Below are 21,313 nucleotides of genomic sequence, written 5' to 3' on the forward strand. Positions count from 1 at the left end.
TACCCTACAGCACTGTGTAGGTTTAAAAAGAGGCCCTGAGTTCTTTCTGGGGACTCTGCCAGGTTTTAGCAGTTAATGGAAAAGGTAATTGGATATATGAATTACCTAAAAGAATTCATCTACTTAGGTGACGTAATTGTTTTTAATTCCTCAAAGTGCTAGACTTTGGTCAGGCTTAAGTTGTCACTTGATAAGTGCTGTTTCCACCAATAATTCATGAAACACATTGGCCATATATTGTCTCAGCTAGAGTGATCCTAAATAGCCTAAATAAAATATCAGATATACCCAATCTGCAATTAAGTCTGACTATGGTGCCTTCTGCATGTGGCCTACTCCTAAACGCTGGCTCTTTTCTTACAAGGTCCTTTTGTGGGTTCCTCAGTGGCTGCCCCCCTTGCTGGGGATCTCTCACTGTTTCACTTCCTAACCCTGGAAAAAACATGTGTGACTGACCATTTAGATGGTCCACTTAGCTCCTGGTTTGAAGATACAGCCTTTTAAGATAATTCAAGCCTCGTTACCTTCTGTGGCGTTCCTGTGGCCCACTGGAAAACTTTACTTGCAAAATTGCAAGTACAGGCCACCTGTGCTGCAGCCGTCTCTCTCTGCTCTGCCATCAAAGTCCTCTTTGAATAGTCTATTCCCTTTACATTTTTCCAGATGACATAAACTACAGGGCACAGAGGTCAAGTTGTCTGAGTTTCTTAAAGGTCCTTCACTTGGCCTGAGATGGGGGCGGGATGGGAAAAGCACTCTCCTCTCTTCACTCTTAGGGGAAGGGAAGGAAAATGCGCAGCACTCCAGAAAACCATCTCCTAGGCATCTTCATTCTCCAGTCTTCTTGGATCCATTCTGCTATATCATTCCCTGGAGGTACGTGAAGACTGAGGATTGCTAAACGGGCTCCGCATTCTCCTAGCATCCCCTGTGTTCATGATCTAGCATTCTTTTTTAGAATGCTCAGGGTACTTGGGCTCTATTTTCTCAGCTTTGGGGCTTCTGCCAAAAGGCATGGAAAAGTTCCACTTAATATGCCATAAATCTTAGAAATGTGTGCCAGGATTGTTCTAAGTTCTTAACCATTTTTTGGTGTCATGGACCCCTTTGAAATTTTGGTAAAGCCCATGGACCCCGCCTTCTCAAAGTGATGTTTTTATGTACATAAAACAAAATATAGAGGATTACAAAGGAAACTAATCATATGGAAATAGAATTTTGTCCTTGGATCCCATGGAGGTAAAGTAACCCAAGTTAAAAACTTACATAAGGATCTTAGTGCTTTACAAGTATTATCTTTTATCTTCCCAACACCCCAGTGAGGAAACTGAGGTATAATGAGGGTAAGTACCTTGCCTAAGACCATACATCTAGGAAATGGCAGAGAAAGGATTCAAACTCTGACAGTCTCACTCCACAGCATTGTTTTGATACTATGCACATAGGATCCCCCAAATTCATTAATGGTTGATGTAGCAGGTACCTCACTATCTGGACAGTAGAAACAACTAATATTACTCCATGGACTCCACTCCCTGGTTTGGTGAGCATTACACAGTGGTTTTGGTTATCTGGGGGAGGGGCAGAGCTTTAGAATTAATCCAAGCCCCATTTTTTTTCTCCTGTTCCAGGATAGCAGAAGACATGAAGTCCAAATATGAGACTGTGTCCACCGGCTGCTGCATCCACGTGAAATACCCTGTCCTATGGTTTAAGCCACTATTTGTTCAGCTTTCTTTTGTTTGTAGCTAACAGCATCCCAACTGATATACCCAATAATGACTAAGACTGAATATTCTGGCAACCCAGGTGAAAGGAGGCTTGGAGCAAATTACACTGATTTAGAATAATAAGTAAAACAGGGCATTTCTTATTCTCCTGTTAAAGAGTAAAATCCACATCTAGTGTGCAATAGCATCTCTCTCATAATGTCTCTTGTGGAAGTAAAGGAGATAATGTTCTTACGAAAGTTGCTTTACGTGGTAATCATTATTGCTGTTCCTGCCGTTAGGCTAAAGCCTTGGAAGTTGTAGGAAACAGGGAGGAGGCAGCAGAGAGGAGATGGAGGAATAAACAAAAACGGAGGCTTACCCATTCCAGGTTCTTGAAGTGTCAAGAGCTTATTTACTTTCTAAGTGCAAAATACTTTCACATACAATTCAGTCTGTGCATTTTTAGTTACTTTTCATCTAGTAACATCACACATTGGTATTGTCATTCTCCCTATTTTTTATTTGACTGAATGGGAATTTTGAAAACTAACAGAAAGGATTGTTCATTCTTGTTCCTTGGGAATACTAACATTCGCTCTCATGTTTTAGCTAACCTTACAAAATTATTTTGGTTTTTCACCACAAATATGCTCAGCAATTGGAATTTTTAAAATCTGCAGTTCTGACAGAATGTTTTGGCTCAGGACTGTACATAGAAATACCATTTTGTTTTGCTGTTCTTCCTCCCACCCCGTTAGTTTACTGTGTATTAGACAGAACCTCAGAGCAGTAAATATTCTGCCCAACTCCTCATAGTTGGCCATATTCATATATATATATATATATATATATATACACATTTTTTTTTTTTTTTTTTTGAGAAAGATTAGCCCTGAGCTAACTACTGCCAATCCTCCTCTTTCTGCTGAGGAAGACTGGCCCTGACCTAACATCCATGCCCATTGTCCTCTACTTTATATGTGGGACACCTACCACAGCATGGATTTTTGCCCAATGGTGCCATGTCCTCACCTGGGGATCCCAACCAGCAAACCCTGGGCCACCGACAAGCGGAATGTGTGAACTTCACCGCTGTGCCACCTGGCCGGCCCCCATATTCATATGTTTTTGGTAGCCTAATTCACTAGGAAACCTGGAGACAAGTTAAAGAGGAATCAAAATCAATAATAACTTAATCATCAATACAGGGTTGGAATGCCTCTTAACATTCATTCATTTAGGGGCTGAGGGTCTGGGGTAGAAGTTCTTAATGTGGGACCCATGGGTTGGTTTCAGGCATCTTAACTTGCATATATATTTTTTTCTTTTAATAAGGTACGAGCGTGTCTATGTTCATTTTTTTAGAGGAAAGGCCCCAGAGTTTTCCTCAGATTCGCAGAATGGTCCTAGATCCTTCAAAAGGTTACGAACCCCAATACCACTCCTTGACAGCCCTGTAAAAAGATGCAATTCCTCTAATTCTTAGTGGGTCCAGCCTGGCGGGAGCCTCTGCCCTGAACAAAAATGGCGGCAGCGGCTTCACACGCAGCCCCTCCCGCAGAAAGGCCCGAAGTCCGCCGCCACTTTCACCCCATCTTCCCCGTGACCCCGGAAGGACTCCGCCCCCGCGGCCAGGCAGCGGCTCCGCGCCGGGCTGCGGTGGGGAAGCGGCCGGGAGCTGCCAGCTGCTGGCCTGGGGCGCCAGGTACGCGGGGTGGGCGGCGGCCTCGGCCCTCTGGACCTGGAGTGCGGGCGGCGAGATGGAGAGAGCCCCGGGAGGGGAATGCTGAATCAGGGGGCTCGCGGCCGCTCGGAGCCAGAGTGAGGGGCGGCCGGCCGAGGGGGGGGCCCCTTTTCTGGTCCTCGTGTAAAAGAACAAGGAAGAGCGGAGAGGAAAGTGCGGGGCGCGGGGAGATCCTGCTGGAGGAGGTGGTCCTGCTGGGGGGGGGGGCCTGCGGCAGGGGGGGGTCCTGTGGGGGGGGGTGCTGCTGGTGGTGAGGGGGTCCTGCCGGAGGGGCCCAGCGGTGTGACCCAAGTTCCGCTTGCACGCCGGTGGTGTAGCGGGGAGTGGTGCCTGGGTGAGGACGAGTCTGCCTAGTTTGAAGGTGCTGTCAGAGAATCATTTAGCCTCGGGAGGATTGTGGCGTCGGAGATCCTCTGTAAATAAAGTTGTTCAGCATTTATTTCTTGGTGGGAGGATTCCAAAACATCTGGCTCTTGCACAGATCTGTATTATTGTTCCTATTTTATCCTTATTGCAGCTAAACGTTTTTGCTGTGTTGAAAGTACCTTCTCAGAGTTCGGTTGTGTAGATTTATGCTTCACGTCAAATTTTGGGAGGTATTTCAGGCTTTGATTCTTTCTTGGATTATAAAGTCCAAGTTGTAGAATAGAGTTTTAGGGTGTTTAAGAATCAAACTCTACTTATGACACTTATTTTTAACTCTCCAATAGTCAGAATGGAGAGAAGCGAGTAATATTACGTAGTACAATATTTTTGGTAATGTTTTAGACTTTCTCTACAAATTGGAATAATTATGCAACTGCCTTCATGTTTATCTTAATTCTTATGAAAGCAACTGAAATGATTAGTTTTTAAAAGTTGTTCAATTATTAATGATTAAGTGTGGAGTCACTTCCTCAGTGATTTGAAATGAAAGACTGAGGTAATTAGAATGCAAAGATAGAGATTTGTCAGAATTCTTTTAAGAAAACCCCTGCAGCACATTGAAGTGTTTGTTTTATTTTCTTTCTCTTCTGCTTAGAAATTTAGAACCCACTATTATGGAGAAAGTCACTTTGGGTGAATTACACTCAGTATTTTTTTTTAATGCAGTATGCAGTATAGATGGCTTAATGATCCAGAATTTATTTAATTACTAAAAATATTTCTCAAGTGGTCAATTCTAGGGGGAGAATAAATGTTTTTGGTTTTTTCCTTTTTAGTGTAGCATTTTTTAGAAGTAATACATGTAAGACCCTAAAAAAAAAATCGAGTATTGTAGAAGGACGTGTAATGAAATGCAGTGGTTCACTGTCCAACCTCCTGACAGTCCTAGTCTCATTCCCCAGAGGACCATTTTTCACTTGTTTAACTGTTTCTTCATGGTTTCCTTTTTATTTCTCAATAACATGTCTTTATCACAATTTGTTCTTTGGAATAAATATGTTTCAGTGAGAACTAATCATGCTGAGCCTAGAAATTGTAATTAGAATATGGAGGAGGGGGAATTAAGTTTACACTTTGTGAGTGGCACTAATAGGGAATAGGGGGTCAGTAGCAGTAACCCACCCTGAGAAGTATTACTGTGTTTGATTTGAAAGGAAACCAGTACTTAATCAGTGGTTTTGTTACTTGTCTGGAAAAAGGGGGGCTGTTAATAGAAGGGGGCAGACTACTGCTGTTTAGAAAAAGGGAGCAGAGAGCTACATGCAGAAATAAAGGACTTAAAGTATAGCAAATAAACTTTAGTAGAGGGATTGTTGGTAATTTTTATTTTCTCTTTGGTAATGTTTACACAGCACTATCCCAGGACAAGAATATTAAATTTGATAGGCATAAAGGCTTTGGTTACTCGAAAAGCCTACTCTCTTGTGCATCAGACAGTTCTCAGGCTTTTTCTTGGCCTGGATGAAATATTCCTCAGGACCCATTAATTTTATTCTCACCTGGCAGCCTTTTTTACTTATCAATTCAGCTCTTTTCAATCTTTTATTTCAGAGGGAGTATGTTTTGATAACATTTATAAGTATTCTTTCACTATATAGTGTATTTTTTTTTTTTAAGATTTTATTTTTTTCCTTTTTCTCCCCAAAGCCCCCTGGTACATAGTTGTATATTCTTCGTTGTGGGTCCTTCTAGTTGTGGCATGTGGGACGCTGCCTCAGCGTGGTTTGATGAGCAGTGCCATGTCTGCGCCCAGGATTCGAACCAACGAAACACTGGGCAGCCTGCAGCGGAGCGCACGAACCTAACCACGTAGCCACGGGGCTAGCCCCATAGTGTATTTTTTTTAATGAATAAATTTGTAGACTAATTTATACATCGGTGCTATGTGAATTTGTTTAGTGTGTGTGCATCTGGGTACACTGATAAAATTGAGTTTCTGGCTCTACAAAGCTTTGACCGAGACCCTGAACCATTATGTTTCTATCAAAGTTCTGCTACCTTTAAACGGCCTCTCTGAGTGATGGCTGCCTCCTCTGTGGATGTCTGACTTTTCTTTCTTTGGTTTCAATAGAAATAGGCCTTAGGGCCAGCCCGATGGTGCCAGGGTTAAGTTCGCATGTTCCACTTCTCAGTAGCCTGGGGTTCGCTGGTTCAGATCCCAGGTGTGGACATGGCACCGCTTGCCAAAAGCCATGCTGTGGTAGGTGTCCCATGTATAAAGTAAAGGAAGATGGGCACGGATGATAGCTCAGGGCCAGTCTTCCTCAGCAAAAAGAGGAGGATTGGCAGCAGATGTTAGCTCAGGGCTAATCTTCCTCAAAATAAATAAATAAATAAATAAATATCTAAAACCTGAAATGTTTATTTAACCAGAGAAGAGAGAATCTAGAACCTGCAGTTTTCTGAGGAAAATTTACTACCTGGACTCAAACTTTAAATCTAGCTCATTTTCTCTTTTGCTGCTGTCGTGATTAATAAATAAACTTTTAGTTCAAGTAAACTTGGCTCAGGTAAGTGTTTTCTTCAGGTAAGTGTAATATCATGAATAATTAGCTGCAAAAAAAGAAAAAACCAGCTGATAGAGTTAAATTTTCAGTTTGTGTCTTTCATTTGGTAGAGTAACCAGAAATCCTTGAAGCTAATATGTTTTTCTGTTTCCTTTAATGAAGATTTCTAGAAGAGGAGTCATGTCAGAAGAAACAGTAAACAAATCACAGTTTTCCTTGAAGACAGCAGCACTAAGAGTGTTTGATCTTCCTCTGTCTTGGTATTATTCTCTCTCCCAGGTAAAAAAAAATGAAACAAACATGATGTTGAATAGTAAGTTTATTGCTCAAAGCATGTTTTGTTTACAGTATGTAAATTTCAATTGAAGCTTTAAATGGTTCAGTCAAGGTGTTTATTATAGTAGTTTAAAAATTGGTTAATATTTATTTCATTTTTTTTGTGTGTATTATTATATGCATAACTCTTGGAAGGGGACCGTATTGCTTTAAAAAAATCTTCCTACTGGGGCTGGCCCCGTGGCCGAGTGGTTAAGTTCGCACGCTCCGCTGCAGGCGGCCCAGTGTTTCGTCGGTTCGAATCCTGGGAGCGGACATGGCACTGCTCGTCAGACCACGCTGAGGCAGCGTCCCACATGCCACAACTAGAGGAACCCACAACGAAGAATACACAACTATGTACCGGGGGGCTTTGGGGAGAAAAAGGAAAAAATTTAAAAAATCTTGAAAAAAAAAAATCTTCCTACCATAAGTGAATTTACACAGTCTATTTCAGTTATTTTCAGTGAATCATGTTATTCAAATAGATCTGTTCTCACTATTATAATTCTTTAATTTTATTTTGTTGTGGTAAAATATCCATAACATAAAATTTACCATTTTAACCATTTTTAAATGTGTAGTTCAGTAGCATTAGGTACATTCACATTGTTGCATGACCAATTTCTAGAACTGTTTTCATCTGGCAAAACTGAAACTCTACAGCCATTAAACAGCAACTCTCCATTCTTCCTCCTACCCGCACCTGTCAGCCCCATTCTACTGTCTGTCTCTATGAATTTGACTAGTCTGGATACCACATAAGTGAAATTACACAGTATGTCTTTTTGTGACTGACTTATTTTACTCCGCATAATGTCCTTGAGTTTCATCTGTTTTGTAGCATGTGTCAGAATTTCCTTCTTTTTCCAGGTTGAATAACATTCGATTGTGTGTATATATCGTGTTTTGTTTATCCATTCATCCATCACTGGGCACTTGGGTTACTTCTACCTTGTGGCTATTGTGAATAATGCTGCCATGAACATGGCTGTACAAATATCGATTCAAGTCCCTGCTTTCAGTTCTTTTGGGTATATACCTAGAAGTGAAATTGCTGGATTATATGGTAATTCTATTTTTAATTTTTTCAGGAACTGCCATACTATTTTCCATAGCGGCTGCAACATTTTTTATTTCTACTAGCAGTGCACAAGTGTTCCAATTTCTCCACATCTTTGCCAACACTTATTTTCTATTTTTTTGATAGCAGCCACCCTAATGGTGTGAGTTGGTATCTCATTGTGGTTTTCATTTGCATTTCCCTAATCATTAGTGATTTTGAGCATCTTTTCATGTGCCTATTATTTATTTCTGTATCTTCTATGGGAACAATCTTTTTAATTTTAATGCTTGCTTCTAATGCATTTCCACTCCATTGTACTAAATAAAAAGTTATGTATGAAAGTAACATTTAGTTCACTAAACTTGCACTGGATTTCATCAAATCCAAGATAATCATTTTTCACATTTCAACATTTCTAAAACCTGCTTGTGTCATAAAATGAATAGTATCTTATATTGATGAAATATAGTGTGATTTTATAGTGTGAAATATAGTGTGATTATAGTGATGGCTGTAGAGTTTCAGTTTTGCAAGATGAAAACAGTTCTAGAAATTGGTCATGCAACAATGTGAATGTACCTAATGCTACTGAACTGCACATTTAAAAATGGTTAAAATGGTAATGAAATATAGTGATGAAATATAGTGTGATTTTATCCAGGAAGGAATGTTGCACAGATAAGATGTATGAGAATAATAGTAATTATTACTTAGTGTTTACTATGTTTAAAACATTATTTAGGTCCTTCATACATATAGTGTCTCTAATTCTCAAAATAACCCTAGGATTTGATATCATCTCCATTTTACAGCTCTGGAGGCTTCACGAGCTTAATTAACTTCTCTAAAATTGCATATATAATAGGGGATTTGAGCTTGCACATCTTTTCCTGAAACCCGTTTTCTCTCTTTTTCTTTCTTTTCCTTTTTCAGGATTACATGCTTAAAAGAAAATTTGAAAAATATGGAAAAGAATTAAAGAGAAAATAAAAATTTTCAACAGTCCCTCTGTAAAAGCTTATTTGCTACACTTTAGGTCTTTTATTTCAGCATATCTGTCTGCCCCCAATCCCCACTCTACCCCCACTGCCCTGTCTCCCCCAATTTGACATGATGAAGTTGTATATTTTGAGCATTTTCTCTGTCATGAAAAATGCTTTATGAATATAGATGTGCTATAGTTTATTGAATATTTCTCTGTTTTTGTGTTTTGGGATTGTTTCAACAGTTCCTTATTTATGTATAAATCTTTCTCCAATTTTTAGATTTTTATTAAGGTAGATTCCTAGAGATGAAAATATGGAGACTCAGTGTTTGGTATTTATTCTTTTATTTGTTTATGTTATCATACCATTTGGATGACATTTAAAAAGACCGGCAACAGGACATAGCAGCACCCACTGTGTGTAAAGCACTGTCCTAGACATTTTATATCAGGTACATTGACAAACTCGTATAATCCTTATAATGATTGGCAAACTCATATAATCCTTATAATGATCCTAAAGTAACATTATTCTTTAAAATTTATTATTCGAATAGCTAATGCATTTACAAGGTCAAAAATCAAAACCTCACACACACACACACACACGTGTGCATACATTACATACATGGAAATGTTTTACTCTATCTCAGTCCCCATCCACTCCCTACAGGTAACCATTTGGATTGCTTGACTATCTTTCAGGGTTTCTTTATTCAGATATCATCAAAAGCAATTATATATTCTTATTTTCTCCTCTTACAGAAGGTAGCGTGCTACCTGTGTTCTTGCTTTTTTGTACTTGAAATATTTCCTGGAGATCTTTCCATATTAATACATGTAGATCTTTTTCTTTTTTTATTCCTGCAGCTACATAATATTTCTATACATGGACATTTAGGTTATTTCTGATCTTACTCCATTAAAAACAATGCTATAGTGAATAAGTTTGATATATCAAGCTTTGAATTTTGATAGATATTGTTAAATTGATCTCTGTAGGAATTGTATTGTTTTATAATCCCCAATTTGGGGGATTTTTGCCAATCTGATAGGTGAGAATGGTATTCCAACATAGTTTTAATTTTTATTTCTCTCTTATATGTTAGGTTGAGTATCTTTTTAGATTTAAGAGCAATTTACATTAAGTATGAACATTTTGAAGTTATTTTTTTTAAACATTTCTAAATTGCTTTTAAGATTGGCCATACCAACCCACAATCTCACCAGTAAGTAATACTTGACAATGCCTATTTTTTTACAGTCTGAACATCAGAGTATTATTTTTTAAAAACTTTACTAACATTGTATATTTCTTCTTTTATGAATTATTTTTGTATCCTTTGTCCATACTGATTGTAGTATACGACCTGTTTTTCTTTTTCTCTTTTTTTTAAAGATTTTATTTTTGCTTTTTCTCCCAAAGCCCCCCAGTACCTCGTTGTGTATTTTTAGTTGTGGGTCCTTCTGGTTGTGGCATGTGGGGTGCCGCCTCAGCATGGCTTGGTGAGTGATGCCATGTCCACGCCCAGGATTCGAACTGGCGAAACCCTGAACTGCCGAAGCAGAGTGTGCGGACTTAACCACTTGGCCACGGGGCTGGCCCCTACAACCTGTTTTTCAATCCTAGGAATAGTTTCCTGAGGCCAGAACTGTTGTTCAACTTGTTCCATAGACTATTTTAAAAATAATATAAAGAGTCATTGCAGGTAAACTTAAGGATATATCCTCTACTCTCAGTCACAGTACTTAGTATCCAAAACTCATTCCATGCTATGGAGTGGACTAAGATGGGTCAGCAAACTGCAGCCTGTGTGCCAAATCAAGGCTACCACCGGTTCTTAGTAAGTAAAGTTTTATTGGAACACAGTCAAGCTCGTTTGTTCAGGTACTATCTGCGACTGCTTTTGCATGCAACAGCAGAGTTATGTGGTTGTAGTAGAGACCATGTTTCCTCAAACCCCAAATATTATCTACCTGGCCTTTACCAAAAATGTTTGTTGACCCCTGTACTAAGAGAGCAGGCTATAGTTTGAATAGCATCAAAAGACCCAAAGAGGACTAGGGAGGGGCTGGCACTGTGGCCTAGTGGATAAGTTTGGTGCACTCTGCTTTGGTGGCCCAGGTTTGGTTCCTGGGTGTGGATCTACGCCACTTGGTGGCAGCTGTGCTGAGGTGGTGACCCACATAGAAAATAGAGGAAGATTGGCACAGGACGAATGTTGGCTCAGGGCAAATCTTCCTCAGCAAAAAAGAAAAAAAGGGACTAGGGAAAAGCTCAGAGTTCTTGTTTGGACAGTTCTGTAGCTTTAGAATTGGATTGATTTTTTTATGAAAAAAGACATATATTAGGTTTTTTGTACATTAGTTCAGCCTCCAAAAATTGGCAATCTGTGTTAGATGCAATTCACTTATGTAATTAATTGCATAGTGAGATATGTCATCAGTATGGCTAAAGTAATTTCAATACGTGGTGCATGCATGGATTTAAACACGTCTTCTATGATGCATTTTGATTCATGTTTCACCAGTGTGGAATTGTGTGATCTTTGACAAGTTACTTAACCTCTTTAAAACCAATTTCTATCATCTATAAAAGGGATGAAAAGCATAGTGTCTGGCACACAGCAAAGATTAGTGAGTACTCCAATAAATATTAGCTCCTATTTCCCAGTGTTATTTATTTAAGGAGTAGTATATTTTCCAAGTATTTTTTCTTGCATTTAATGTGTACATACTCTAAACAAAATGCTCAAGTCTCTTCTTTTGTTTCTGTGGTTTTCTTAAGGATTACTTTGGTATAGTACTATGTATCATGTTAATACAAGCGGACTCTTGTTTTTCAGTTGGAAACCACAACATGAAGTGGTAGGTGATTTAGTTGATTCTCCAAATTCAGAATGTTACAACAAAAAAGACTAAGAATTAACTAAGCACTTAAAAATCTGTCTAAGTGCAGTGTGGTATCCTGAACTGGTCCTGGATAGACAAAGAACAGTAGTGGGAAAATTGGTGAAATCCGAATAAAGTCTAGTTTGGTTAGTAATATGGTACTAATGTTAATTTCTTAGTTATGACAAGAGTACTATGGTTATATAAGATGTTAGTATCAGAGAAAACCTGAGTGATGTGGGAACTTTCTCTATCTTTGCAACTTTCTAAAAATATAAAATTATTCTAAAATAAGATATTTGGTAGAAAAATTTAAATTGAAATAATAACTCACATATTTTGAAGGCCTACTCTGTGTTGATATTACTTTATGTATGTTATCTCCTTTCACAACAACCCTATGAGGAAGAGGTTATTATCCCCATTTGTCCAGGTTTGCAGTTAGCGTGTGACCTGTGTGTGGTGTGTTCCAGTTATTAGAGACATTCATTCAAAATGTGTATATTGAAGAATGCCTGCTACTTTCTGTTAACTCTGCTAATCCAATAAAAAGATTTCCTTCTACAGGCTTAAGAAATCGCCACAGAAGAAAAAACTATATATATAAATATATATATGTATATTAAGTATCTATTGTGTTTCAGTCAAGATATAAAGTGGTGAGCAAGATCTAGACAGATGTAGCTTAGAACCTCAACAAGCCTCTTAGAACGCCCTCTCCACCTCCCAAAAAAAGGTGTGGTAAGTACTGTGTTAGAGGACTATATCAACTTAGTTCTAGTAAGAAGTTTATGGTGAGTAAAGGGAAATAAGGTTATTGGAGCAGGAGACTGTGTGAGACTAAATAACTATCCTGTCTCCAGAGACATTGGATGAGGGGGAAACTTGACAAGAACATTATACAATGGCATCCGGTTACGGAGTGGGGAGGCTTGTGAAATCTGAGCACGAGGAACAGTGTCTTATTCCTTTTTTTGTATTCTCAGTGCCTGGCCCATAATTTAATGCTTATTTCATGTGGAATGAACAGGACACGTGTCTAGTTTTCATTTTGCCTGGGAGTAAGGAAATGGACTATATCACCTCAAAAAGCCCCTCTGAGCTTTGGGATTCTGAGATGCTGTGTTTTCAGTGTTCCAGGCAATGCTATAGGAAGTAATTGACTTTCCTCTGGGGAAAAAGGTAACAAAACGAGAAGTGATAGGCAGGAATAGTATTAGAGATTTTAAAACCTTGTGTTGTCTAGCTTACTTACGATAACCATCTTTCCCTGGCAAATTTGTCTTATTTCTGTCATGGAAAAGTTTTCTTTTTTCATGAGATTAGGATTGCAAACTTCAATGGGTCTTTTATGTAAAGATAATAATGTATAAACAGACCTTGGATCTTTCTTTTTTTTAAGGTGAGTTTTTTTTTCCGCAAAGATTGGCACCTGAGCTAACATCTGTTGCCGATCTTTTCTTTTTTTTCTTCTTCTTCTTTTCCCCAAAGCCCCCCAGTACATAGTTGTATATTCTAGTTATAGGTCCTTCTGGTTCTGCTATGTGGGATGCCACCTCAGCATGGCTTGATGAGTGGTGCTAGGTCTGTGCCCAGGATCCAAACTGGTGAAACTCTGGGCCACCCAAGTGGAGCACACGAACTTAACCACTCGGCCATGGGGCCGACCCCCAGAACTTGGACCTTAATAAAAATGAACTGATTAATATTATATTTGAATTCGGGTTAGTAAAGTACATTATATGTCTGAGGGAGTAGTTTTAATTTTGTATTTATGTCTCCTAATAGTTTTCTTACTTCAGTGCCCTTGGGTATAGTAGAACTGACAGTTTGAGAACATATGATCACTTAGCTGTGATTGGACCTGTGGTAATAGATTCTTTTCTTTTCTTTTCTTTTAAAGATTGGCACCTGAGCTAACAACTGTTGCCAATCTTCTTCTTTTTTTTCTTCCCAAAGCCCCCTAGTACATAGTTGTATATTCCAGTTGTGAGTGCCTCTAGTTGTGCTATGTGGGATGCCACCTCAGCATAGTCTGATGAATGGTGCCATGTCCATGCCCGGGATCCGAACCAGCGAAATCCCGGGCCGCTGAAGCGGAGGTCACGAACTTAACCACTTGGCCGTGGGGCCAGCCCCTATTTTCTTTAACGGAGGTCTTAATTTTATCATCTTGTATTTACTCATGCAGTAAATACTAATCTTTACATTTAATCTATGAAGAATATTTTTTTTGATAATAGGGTCATGGCATTTTATAAAATTTAAAGAAAAGTAAGGTGTTTTCTTCTTTTGGGAAAGATTAGCCCTGGGCTAACATCTACCAATCCTCCTCTTTTTGCTGAGGAAGACTGGCCCTGAGCTAACATCCGTGCCCATCTTCCTCTACTTTATATGTGGGATGCCTGCCGCAGCATGGCTTGCCAAGCGGTGCCATGTCCACACCTGGGATCTGAACCGGGGAACCCCGGGCTGCTGAAGCAGGACGTGCGCACTTAACTGCTGCGCCAACAGGCTGGCCCCAAGGTTTTCTTAATAGTAGTGCTATGTTTAGAATTTATTTTATTATTGGATCTTTAGCATCCAAATTCAAGGAAGTGTTGTGTTTTTTTCCCCCCAAATCTCATTTGGTTGCTATGGACACTGGAGAGAGAAAAACGTAGAAATGGAAAGAAATAAAAATTTGATAATGCCTATAATAGAGACATAAGAGAGTAATTCTTATAGTTTGTAAAGGGAAAAAATCTGAGGGAGTACTGGAATGTTCCAATTTTTCATGATACTTTGAGGGAATTTAAATGTACTTGGAAGAAATGTAGAGTAAGAATAGTTTTAAATTTTTTGTTAGAGCCCAGTCAGTAAGGCCAAATGCTAATGGCAAGTAGAAGTAAATCATTTCTGGTATACCAGAAAGTGAGCAATGCTTTTGGATTCATGTGTAGAACCAAGATGCTGTTTTTAAAAACAGCTCTATAGAGGTATAATTGACACACATTAAACTGTACATAATTGAAGTATATAATTTGAGTTTTGACATATGTGTGTATATACTCGTGAAATCCTTGCCACAATCAGGGTAGTGAACATTCGTGATCTCCTGAAGTTCCTCATTCTCCTTCCCTTTGCACCTCCTTGTCTGACTCCCCTTCTCCACTTTTCCTCGGGCAACCACTGATCTGCTGTTTGTCACTATAGATTAGTTAGAATTTTCTATAAATAGAATCATACAATATGTACTTTATTTTGTCTGGCTTTTTTCACTCAGCTTAATTATTTTGAAATATATATGTGTTGAAATTAAATATATCAATAGTTAATTCTTTTTCGTTACTGAGTAGTATTCCATTGTTTGGATTTATGTCAGCTTGTTCACCTGTTCACCTGTTGATGGACATTTGGGTTTCTTGTTTTTTTTTTTTGTTTTTGTAAAGCTGCTAAGAACATTTCTGTGCAAGTCTTTGTATGGACATGTGCTTTAATTTCTCTTGACTAGATACTTAGGAATGGAATGGTTAGGTATATGGTTAATTTTTTAAGAAAATGCCAGACTTCTTCCAAAGTGGTTGTACCATTGATATGGCCAGTCTTTATAATTTTAGGCATTCTAATATAGGTGTGTAGTGGAATTTCATTGTGGTTTTATTAAGTTAAATTAATTAATTAACCTCCTCTTTTTGCTGAGGATGATTGGCCCTGAGCTAACATCTGTGCCCATCTTCTATTTTATATGTGGGATGCCTGCCACAGGATGACTTGATAAGTGGTGTGTAGGTCTGTGCCCTGGTTGCCAAAGTGGAGTGCACGAACTTTGCTGTGCTACTGAGCTCGCCCCCATTGTGGTTTTAATTTGCATTTCCCTTATGATTAGTAATGTTGAACATGCTTTCATGTGCTTATTTGCCATCTGTATATCTTCTTAGTTGATACGTCTGTTCAAAGGTTTTGCCCATTTTTTAATTGGGCTTTTTGTTTTCTTAAGTTTTGAAAGTTCTTTATATGCCCTGGATACAATTCTTTTATCAGATATATGATTTTCAACTAGTTTCTCTTGTCTGTGGATAGTCTTTTCATTCTCTTAACAGTGACTTTTAAAGAGCAAAAGTTTTAAATTCTGAAGTCTAACTCGTCAATTTTTTTTTTTAATGGATCAGGCTTTTGGTGTCATCTCAAAGAAATATTTGCCTAGCAAAGATGACAAAGATTTTCTCCTATGCTTTTTTCTAGAACTTTTATAGTTTTAGATTTTATGTTTAGATCTATGATCCATGAGTTAATTATCGTGTATGTTGTGAAGCATAGATTGAAGTTCCATTTTATTGCATATGGATGACCACTTTTTCCGGCACCAGTTGTTGGAAAGACTATCCTTTTCTACTCGATTGCCTTTGTAACTTTGCCAAAAATCAATCATCTGTATATGTACGGGTCTATTTCTGTACACTCTCCTGTTCCATTGATCTATTTGTCTCTCTTTATGCCAATACGACACTGTCATGTTTATTGTAGCTTTAAAATAGGTCTTGAAATAAGGTAGTGTTAGTCTTCCAACTTTGTTTTTCTTTTTCAAAATTGTTTTGATTATTCTAGATCCTTTTCATTTCCACATGAATTTTAGAATCAGCTATCCGTTTCTACGCCCCTCCCCCCCCCCCCAAAAAAAAGCTTCCTAGAATTGTCACTTGGATTGCATTGAATCTGTGATCAGTTTGGGGATGACTGACATCTTTATTGAGTCTTTCAACCCATAAATGTATTTCGTCTCTCTATATATTTAGGTTTTCTCTCTTTTCCCTCAACAGTGTTTGCTAGTTTTCAGAGTACGTGTCTTTCACATCTTTTGTCAGATTTATCTTTAAGTATTTCATATTTTATGATGCTATTGTAAATGGTGTTTTAAAAATTTCAATTTCCAAGTATTTCTTACTATTATATGAAAATGCAGATTTGTTTTTTAGCTTGAGGAAGATTAGTCCTGAGCTAATATCCATGCCAGTCTTCCTCCAGTTATATGTGGGTCACTGCCACAGCATGGCTGATAAGTGGTGTAGGTCTGCATCTGGGATTTGAACCCGTGAACCCCCAGCCATCAAAGCAGAGTATGCCAAACTTAACCACTATGCCATGGGCCTGGCCCCCAGGGAACTCTTTAATATAAAATGATAATGTAAAGACAACAAGCTGTGCACCATGGGTCAGTTCAGCTTAAATTGAAGAGTTGTGTGAAGGAAAACAATCCAATCATAAAATTCTTCCAAAAGTTTGTTAGTTTGAATTAATCTAGCTTAGCAGCTGTGCTGATACAGCTTTATTTTCTAAAAACTTTATTTTTAAGTAACTATAGATTAATAGGAAGTTGCAAAAATTGTACAGAGAAGCCTAGTAATTTATTGTAGTATTCTATAGTATATATGGATGTACCACAGTTTGTTAACCATTCACTTATTGAGGGGCATTTTGGTCGTTTCTGATTTTGGGTTATTATAAATAAAGCTGCTGTGAACATTTGTATACAGTTTTTTGTGTAGACATGAGTTTTCATTTTTCTGGGATGAATGCTCAGGAATGTGATTGTTGGGTCATAAGGTAAGTAGATGTTTAATTTTTAAAGAAATTGCCAAATAATTTTTCAGAGTGGCTATCCCATTTTAAATTCCTACCAGCAATGTATGAGAAATCGTCTCCATATCCTCACCAGCATTTGATAGTGTCACTTAAAATTTTCTTTTAGCTCTTCTCATGGTGTAGTGGTGTGTTGCTGCAGACTTAATTTACATTTCTTTATTGGCCGATGATGTTGAACATCTTTTTGCATGTGTGTGTTTGTGTTTGTCATCTGTATATCATTTTCTATGAAATGAAATGTCTCTTCATGTCCTCTGCTTTTTTTTTGTTAAAGATTTTATTTTTCCTTTTTCTCCCCAAAGCTCCCCGGTACATAATTGTATATTTTTAGTTGTGGATCCTTCTAGTTGTGGCATGTGGGATGCTGCCTCAGCATGGCTTGATGAGCAGTGCTATGTCCGCGCCCAGGATTCGAACAGGCGAAACCCTGGGCCACTGAAGCAGAGCGTGTGAACTTAACCACTCAGCCACGGGGCCGGCCCCATCCTCTGCCTTTTTTATAACTGGATTTGGTGTTTTTACTGTTGAATTTGGGGAGTTCTTTACGTATTCTGGATATGAGTTCTTTGTCAGATAGGTGGTTTGCAGATATTTTCTCCCAGTCTGTAGCAGCTTAACAGAGTGAATCAGAGCTTTATCTAAATTTTTTATTTTGAAAAGATTTTATCAAGAGTTGTAAAAATTCTACATAGAATTTCCATATGCCCTTCACGCAGTTTTCCTTAATATATGCATCCATCATAAATCTAGCACAATCTCTAAAACTAAGAAATTAACATTGGCATAATATTCTTAACTACGCTATTGACTTTAATTATTTAGATTTCATTGGTTTTTTCCCCTCATGTCTCTTAGGATCCAGTCTAGGATCCCACATTGCATTTGTCAGGTCTTCTTAGTCTTCTTTGGTCTGTGACAGTTCCTTCAGTCTTTTCTTGGCTTTCATGACTTGACACTTTTCTGAAGAGTACAGGTTAGGTATTTTCTAGAATGTCTCTCAGTTGAATTTGATCTTTTCTCCGGATTAGATTGAGGTTATACATTTTTGACAAGACACCACACTGCATCATATCGGGGGATACATGATGATATCTATGTGTCTTGTTACTAGTGATGTTAACCTTTATTATTTGGTTAAAGTTTTTACTCTTTGTAAATAAATTCAGAGGTAGATACTTTGAGACTATGTAAATACCTTATTTCTCCTTAAACTTTTGTCCACTAATTTTAGCACTTAGCAAATCTTGCCTTCAGCAGTTGTTACTGTAGTGTTTATTGGTGATTTTCTATTTCCCTCATTCCTTCTACACTTATTATTTAGAATTGTTCTGTAAGGAAGAGTTTCTCTTCTTCCCCTTTTATTTATTACTTTCACTATTTGTTTTATATCATTTTTGACATTTATTTTATTCTTTGGGTTATAATCCAATACTATTGTTATTTATTTTGTTACTCAAATTATTCCATTTTTGGCTATTGGAAGCTCTTTCAAGTTGGCTTCTGTGTCCTTTTCACATGCCTTTCATGCCGTCTTTTCCCCCAGTCCTGGCATCACCCATTTCTCCAGGGAGCCTTGGCTCTCTTTAGTCTCCATATTTAGTTTTCTTTAGTCTCTGGCATTTAGAAACTGGGTGCGAGGTGTGTGTGTTGCTACTGAAGTGTCGCTGTTTCTAGGCCCTCTTAGGAGACAGAGCTAGGAAATATGTGAATGCATACTAATCCAAGTGTTCACACACAACTACATTTCTAAATTTGTCTATCTGTATATATATTAAAAAGAAAAAACAAAAGAGTTCATATCAATGCTTCTGACTTCAGTCAGGTTTCGTTCTATCATTCCTACTGTGCTCATGTGTAACTTCTTTCTCCAGCAGCAAGACACCTGGCTCTCATTATCTATAATATGCTAGCTACAGTGTACTTACTTACTACAGTATCTAGTATACACATAAAGTAGTTTCAGAATTGCTACCCTAAGACCCCTTTGAGAAACATGTTTACCAGCTAGATTACAGTGTTTGTGTATCACTCTTGTTGTCAGCCCTGCAGTCTCTAGTCCAAGCACTGTTACGTAGGTCAGCCCTTGTCTTTACCATCCTCTTCAAGGTGCTTATATCCTTCATTTGTAGCATTCTGATTTATTTTTCACAGTCTGCAGTCCATTTTAGATTTCCCCCACATACTCACTGATTTTTAAAAATTTAGGTATAATCTGTACTTTGTCGTGCACAGTTCTGTGGGTTTTGACAAGCATACAGTGTCATGAATCCATCACCACCGCAGTACCAAACAGAATAGTTCCATCACCCCCAAAATTCTCTTGTGCTGCCCCTTTGTAGTCATCTCCTTGTCTCCCAGCAACTGGCTACAATTGATCTGTTTTCTGTCCCTGTAATTTTTCCTTTACCAGAAAGTCATATAAATGGAATTATACAGTATATAATCTTTTGGAATTGGCTTCTTTCACTTAGCATAATACATTTGAGATTCACTCACATCACTGTGCGTCTGAATAGTTTGTCCCTTTTGATTGCTGAGTAGTATTCCGTTGTATGGATGTACCACAGTTTGTTTATCCATTCATCTGTTAAAGGACAGCCAAATTGTTCCTGTTTTTTGGTGATTGTAAGGTTATGTAGATTTTCTCCTATGTTATGTTCTAGAAATTTCTCCTTGAATTTCCTTTTTACCTTTGACAAAAATAGGTTGACTATATTTGTGCAGGTTTATTTCTGAACTGTCTCTTCTGTTGCATTAATCTATATGTCTATTCTGTCATCAAGCCTACACTGTCTTAATTATTGTAGCTTTATAGTTACGTCTTGAAATTGGCTAGTGTGAGTTCTCCAGCTTTGTTCTTTTTCAAAGTTATTTTGGCTACTCTAAGTTCCTTTGCCATTCCTTAAATTTTTTTAGAATAAGCTGTCAATATCTACAAAAAATTTTCTGAGATTTTGATTAGGATTATGTCATTTCCATAGATCAAATTGGAGACAGATGACATTTTGCAATCCACAAACATGATGTATAATTTCTTTTATCTTTGTTGATTTCCTTCATCACTGTTTTGTTGTTAACTAGCACAGATTTTGTTAGGTTTATCTGTAGGTAATTATTTTCTTTTTCTTTATGCTGTTATAGTGTTGCTTTTTAAATTTTGAATTCCAGTTGCTTATTGCTGTCATTGACTTTATAACCTATTTACCTACTAGATCTAGGAGGTTTTTTGGTAGATTCTTTGGGATTTCCTCTGTAGACAATCATGTCAGTTGCAAATAGAGGCAGTTTTACTTTTTCCTTTCTAATATGTATTCCTTTTATTCTTTTTTCTTGCCCTTTTGCCCTGGCTAGTGCTTCCAATATGATGTTGGTGAAAAGATAGTTTTGCCTTATTCCTGATTGTATAGGGAAAGGTATATTTTTTATTCTTCATTAGGTAGGATATTAGCTCTATGTTTTTTATCAATGCCAGAGGAATTTACCATTTGTCTTAGTTTCCTAGAGTTGCCATAACAAATTGCCACAAACTTGGTGGCTTAAAACAGCAGAAATTTACTCTTTTACAGTTACGGAGGCTGAAATTAAGGTGCAGCAGAGCCACATTCCTCTGAAGCTTCTTGAGGACAGTCTTTCCTTGCCTCTTCCGGCTTCTGGTGGCTCCCACCTTCTTGGCTGTGGCAACATAACTTTAATCTCTGTCTCCCTCTTTATGTGGCCTTCTCCTTTGGGTCTCTGTGTGTCCTTTTCTGTCCCTTATAAGAACTCTCTCATTGGATTTAGGGCCCACCCTAATGCAGTATGATCTCATCTTGATTCTTACTTTAATTACATTGGCAAAGACCTTATTTCCAAATAAGGTCACATTCTGATGTTCGAGGTAGGCGTGAATTTTGGGGAGGACGCTGTTTAACCCACTACAGTTCTATTCCTAATTTGCTGAGAGTTTTTTTTTTTTTTATCATAAGTGGATGTTGAATATTTACAAATGTTCTTTTTGAGTCTATTGAGATTATATTATGGCTTTTCTTGTTTAGTTTGTTGTTA

At 37.9% G+C, this 21,313-nt stretch overlaps 1 protein-coding gene across 1 annotated transcript in view; it reads left to right on the plus strand.

Annotated features, from left to right (window-relative positions):
• The first annotated feature begins 3,330 nt into the window (after positions 1-3,330).
• The window catches only part of MIGA1 (mitoguardin 1), a 77,099-nt gene continuing 59,116 nt past the window's right edge, over positions 3,331-21,313 (plus strand). Inside the window, exons 1-2 of the mRNA XM_046645557.1 lie at positions 3,331-3,417; positions 6,552-6,668. Coding sequence (XP_046501513.1) covers positions 6,570-6,668 — 99 coding nt within the window. The 5' untranslated portion in view covers positions 3,331-3,417; positions 6,552-6,569. The remainder of the gene's footprint in view (positions 3,418-6,551; positions 6,669-21,313) is intronic.

The sequence above is a fragment of the Equus quagga genome, chromosome 18 (genome assembly GCF_021613505.1).
Source record: "Equus quagga isolate Etosha38 chromosome 18, UCLA_HA_Equagga_1.0, whole genome shotgun sequence".
NCBI classification, from domain to species: domain Eukaryota; kingdom Metazoa; phylum Chordata; class Mammalia; order Perissodactyla; family Equidae; genus Equus; species Equus quagga.